General features: G+C 54.2%; 1 protein-coding gene across 1 annotated transcript in view; it reads right to left on the reverse strand.

Annotated features, from left to right (window-relative positions):
- Positions 1 to 560: 560 nt before the first annotated feature.
- EAH_00020890 (hypothetical protein, conserved) overlaps positions 561 to 5,000 on the reverse strand; it is a gene marked incomplete at both ends in the record, with an annotated part of 6,078 nt that continues 1,638 nt past the window's right edge. Inside the window, 3 exons of the mRNA XM_013397106.1 lie at positions 561 to 758; positions 973 to 1,327; positions 1,513 to 5,000. The exon at positions 1,513 to 5,000 is cut by the window's right edge and continues 767 nt beyond it. Coding sequence (XP_013252560.1) covers positions 561 to 758; positions 973 to 1,327; positions 1,513 to 5,000 — 4,041 coding nt within the window. The remainder of the gene's footprint in view (positions 759 to 972; positions 1,328 to 1,512) is intronic.

Below are 5,000 nucleotides of genomic sequence, written 5' to 3' on the forward strand. Positions count from 1 at the left end.
TGATGCTTGTCTGTGCGAATATAAAATATAATATATATATATATATATATATATATATATATTATACATATAATATTGTTTACATTATATACTTATCTCTATGTGCTAGCTAGCTGGATAAGTAGTTAGCTAGCTATAAAGAGGCTGCAGAATATTGTAACAATAAAATATATATATATATATTACATATACATACATATATATTTTATATGTATATAGATACATATATATATGCATATATAATAATATATATGTATATATATACATATATATTATATGTATATTATATGAAGGACGCTGAAAAGTGTAGGAAGTCAATATATTATATTTATTTATAAAATTATTTATTATAATTTCTTCGCTTAGAGACGGCTGAGAGTTTGGCTTTTAAATGAAGTAAAAGCTGCGTAGACACCCGAAGAGAACTGGTGAGGCAGCCTGCAGCAACAACAACAGCAGCAGCAACAGCAGCAGCAGCAGCAGCAGCAACAGCATCAGCAGCAACAGCGACAGGAACGCCCTTCTAGCTAACGCGATGCAATATGTTTGCGTCGAGGGTGCTAAGCAGCAGCAGCAGAAAGAGCAGCAGCAGCAACGCAAGAAGCAGCAACTGCAGCAGCTGCAGCAGCAGCAGCAGCAAGGGGTAAGCCCGACCTATCCGACAGCAGCGCGAGCGCTGGCTCCCTAAGAAATTTATAATTGGAGAGAAGACGGTGCAGCTGCTGCTGCAGCACCTCAAATCCCGCTGTACACAGAAACTGCAGCAGCAGCAGCAGCAACAACAACAACAACAGCAGCAACAGCAGCAGCAGCAACAGCAGCAACAACGGGAGAGGCAAATTTGGGTCGGTGGAAGAGCTTGCCGCAGCACGAGCTTCCGCATCTGCAGCAGCAGCAGCAGCAACAGCAGCAGCAGCAGCAGCAGCAACAGCAGCAGCAGCAACAACCGCAGCAGCGGCAGCAGTAACTAACCGGCATTGGATCTGCAGCAAATTTGAGGGTGTTGATTGCGCACTCCTCTTCTTTCTTAGCAATGATAAATAGACGCTTATCACTTTCGTCTTTTGCTGCTGCTGCTGCTGCTGCTGCTGCTGCTTCTACCTGCTGCAGGATAGCACTCCATAACAGGCGCTGAAGCTCCTCCCCCTGCTGCTGCTGCTGCCGCTGCTGCTGCTGCGGCAGCAGAGGGGATGGTGCTGCGAGCAGCAGCGACCTGCTGCCAAACTGCTGCAGCAGCAAGCGAGAAGCACCTACATTCGCTCCAGCAGCAGCAGCAGCTGCTGCTGCTGCTACCGCCGCGGGCAGCAGCTGCGCCGCCAGATAAATGCTGCAGCAACGCATGCAGCAGCAGCAGCAGCAGCAGCAGCAGCAGCAGCACGAGGAAATACTTCGCTTCAATCTCGGCAGCTGGTTCATGCAGACATCCCTAGAGACAATAGCAGCAGCAGCAACAACACCAATAGCCGCAGCGGCAGCAGCAGCAATAGCAGGAGCAGCAGCAGTATATCTCACCCTTGCGTCCCCCCGACAAGACAGCACTGCAGTAGCAACGAAGCAGCAGCGTTGCAGAGCCCTTGCTGCAGCTGCTGCCACTTCTGTTGCTGCCGCTGCTGCTGTTGCTGCTGCTGCTGCTGCTGCTCTTTGGCTATGGTTTTGTCTACCTTTGTGTTGTTAGCCTGCATCCCTACAGTGCCTTCTGCCTTCCCTGCTGCTGCTGCTGCTGCTGCTGCTGCTGCTTCCGCTGCTGCTGGTGCTGCTGCTGATTTGCTGCTGCTGCTTTGGTGTGGGGTCCACTGCTTGAGTCGGCTGCAGCGGTTGGGCTGGGTGAAGGTAACTCGCAGCTTGCAGCAAAATGGTCTGCTGCTGCTGCTGCTGCTGCTGCTGCTGCTGCTGCTGCTGCTGCTGCTGCTGCTTTTAGAAGCGACCGCCAAGGAGATGCCAGTGGCTGCTGCTGCAGAGACGCAGGAGCTGCAGCAGCAGCAGCAGCAGCAGTGTGCAGCAGCAACGTAAGCATGGCTTGCGTTACGAATTGCTGCCAGCTGCAGGGCTTTAGCTAGCAGCAGCAGCAGTTGCTGCTGTGCTGCTACTTCTCGCAGCAGCTGCAGCAGCGGCTGCGGCGGGGTGGCGAGTGCATCTAAGAGCAAAGTTAATCGATGTATGGTACTCTGTGCTGCTGCTGTTGCTGCTGCTGTTGCTGCTGCTGTCGCTGCTGCTCCTGCTATTGCTTCTGGTGCTGCTGCTGCTGCTGCTGCGGGTCCTAGAAGCTCCCATCCAATCATAGAGAGCTGCTGCAGCAGCTCAGGCTGATGCGCTGCAGATATCTGCCTGCTGCTGCTGCTGTTGCTGCTGCTGCTGCTGCTGCTGCTGCAGAAGGCCAAAACTGCGTGCTGCAAGCAGCTGCTGCTGCCTGCAGCAGCAGCAAAACTCCTTAAGAGGTCCTTTAAGAAGAACTGGTATGGAACAGCATCTGCTGCTCTTAGCAGCAGCAAAGCCAGCATTGCTGCTGCTTCTGATGCTGCTTCTGCAGGCACCGTCAGGTGTATGTACACCGCAGATCCAACCATATATTTCCACTTCTGCTGCTGCTGCTGCTGCTGTTGCTGCTGCTGCTGCTGTTGCTGCTGCTGCTGTGGGGCCAGTGGCAAGGAAGAGCGAATAGAGAGCACACAAGCTCGAAGAGATGCAGCAGCAAACAAAGCAGACAGCCGCAGCAGCAACTTCGCTTCCTTTGCAGCAGCAAGACCGGTTGCTGCCGCAGGCGCTGCAGCAGCTGCTGCAGCAGGAGCATTAGCATCTGCTGCAGCAGCAAACATAAAAGGCGTCTCCATTTGCAACCATACCGCATGCAGGCAGCAGCACCAGCAGTAGATCCTACGGCACAAGCTGCTGTCTCTGTCTCTTTGCTGCTGCTGCTGCTCTATGGCTGCTGCTGCAGTGTCTGCTGCACCAGCACTTAGTTCTGCTTCGGTGTCTGCTGTAGCAGCACTTAGTTCTGCTGCAGCAGCAAGCCCCACATGTCGTGCTGCACATCCCAATAGAGGAGGAAGCGGAGAATGGCGGATCAGGCAGCAAGCGCGAGCAGCAGCAGCAGCAGCAGCAGCAGCAGCAGCAGCAGCAGCATCATCTTGCCCAGACAGACTCGGGTGCTGCTGCTTTTGTTGTAGCTCCCCAAGCTGTCCCTGGCCCTGCTGCTGCTGGTGCTGCTGCATTTGCTGCTGCTCCTGTTGCATTTGCTGCTGCTGCTGTTGCTGCTGCTGTAGTACCAGCAGCGCTGGCAGCAGCATGAATCTTTCAAACCCATCGGCGACTTCCTTAGTCAATTGTTGCTGCTGCTGCTGTTGCTGCTGCTGCTGCTGATCATTATGCAGCGGGATTGCTGCAGCAAGAGAGAGAGAAATAGCATACACCCACAGCCCTCTGGCGGCGCCCCACACACAGCTGCTGCTGCTGCTGCTACTGCTGCTGCTGCTGCTATAAGAACGGTTTGCTGCTGGGGATTGCTTGAGATTTTCTATGGCTTTGAATAAAAGAGAGAGGAATGAAGGTTGCTGCAGAGGCAGCAGCAAGCGGTTTGCTGTTTTGTTGCTAGGTACAGCAGCAAACGAGACTGAAGCAGCAGCAGCACTGCAGCAGAAATATAATGCTGCTGCTCGCAACATAGGGCTGCAACAGGGGCAGCTAAATGCAGCTTGCTGCTGTTGCTGCAGCAGCTCTTCTGGCCTCCGCTGCTGCAGCTGTTGCTGCTGCATTTCTCTATGTTGGAGCTCCTGCTGCTTCTGCTGCTGCTGCTGCGGTGGTTGTTGCTGCTGTTCTTGTTGCTGCTGCTGCTGCTGAGGTGTACGCGCAGCAACCGCATATGAGCAGCACATCCCTACAATACTCTCCAGCAGCCGTCCTGCTTGCTGCTGCACGCCTTGCTGCCACTGCTGCAGCAGCAAATGTTGCTTCTGCTGCAGCAAAGTGCTGCTGAGCCCGATTCGGCTGCCCCAGGGTGGTATTAGAAAGAGCATATCATCCCTTAAGGCCTCATCTGCTGCAGCTTCTGCTGCTGCTGCACTTGCTGCTGCTGCACTTGCTGCTGCTGCTTCTGCTGCTTTCTGCTTCGAACTCTTTCCTGTTGTTGTTGTTGTTGCTGCTGCTGCTGCTGCCTCTACGACAGTGCAGAACCGACGGGACAGCGAAGCCAATTCACTCAGCAGCGGAACACCCCACAATATTCCAGCTATATTGTCCTGCTGCTGCTGCTGCTGCTGCTGCTGCTGCTGCTGCAGTTGCTGCTGCTGCTGCCGCAGTTGCTGCTGCTGCTCCGGCTGCTGCTGCAGCTGCTGCTGCTGCAGCTGCTGCTGCTGCCGTTGCGCCTTGGCTAGAGACGTTGCTGCTGATAGCTGCAGCAGCAGCAGCAGCAGCTTCTGACTCATCAGAAACGGTGAAGTGCAGGGGCAGCTGCTGCATGTCTTTGCTGCGGGATGCCGTTTAGCTGCAACTTTCCTGCGTTGCAGCAGCAACAGCAACAACTGCCGCTGCTGCTGCTGCTGCTGCGTTTGTTCATCAGCAGCAGCAGCAGCAGTCCCCAACAGCAACAGCAGCAAACGCAACCCAGTTCGACGGGCGTGGACCCCACAGCGCAGCAGCTGCATTTCCGCATCTGCCTGCTGCTGCTGCAGTTGCTGCTGCAGTTGCTGCTGCAGCTGCTGCAGTTGCTGCTGCTGTTGTTGCTGTTGATGTTCGTGCTGCTGGTGATTGGGGCGGGTGAAGTTGCGTTGCTGCTGCTCTAGCAAGAACTGCAGCAAAGCTGCTGCTGCAGCAGCAGCAGCAGGTAAAAGAGCAGCAGCACGAGCAGAAGCCTCAATAAGAAGCAGCAGCGCGGGCATCAACGGCAGCAACCCCTTAGCAGCAGTTGTGTTGCTGCTGTCTCCTATACTTCTCAGCGTATGCTGCCTGTTGCTGCAGCAGCAAAACCTGTATGCTGCTGCAGCCCTCTGCTGCTCACCAGCATCAGC

This window comes from Eimeria acervulina, genomic scaffold (genome assembly GCF_000499425.1).
Source record: "Eimeria acervulina Houghton genomic scaffold, Eah_scaff146, whole genome shotgun sequence".
Taxonomy (NCBI): domain Eukaryota; phylum Apicomplexa; class Conoidasida; order Eucoccidiorida; family Eimeriidae; genus Eimeria; species Eimeria acervulina.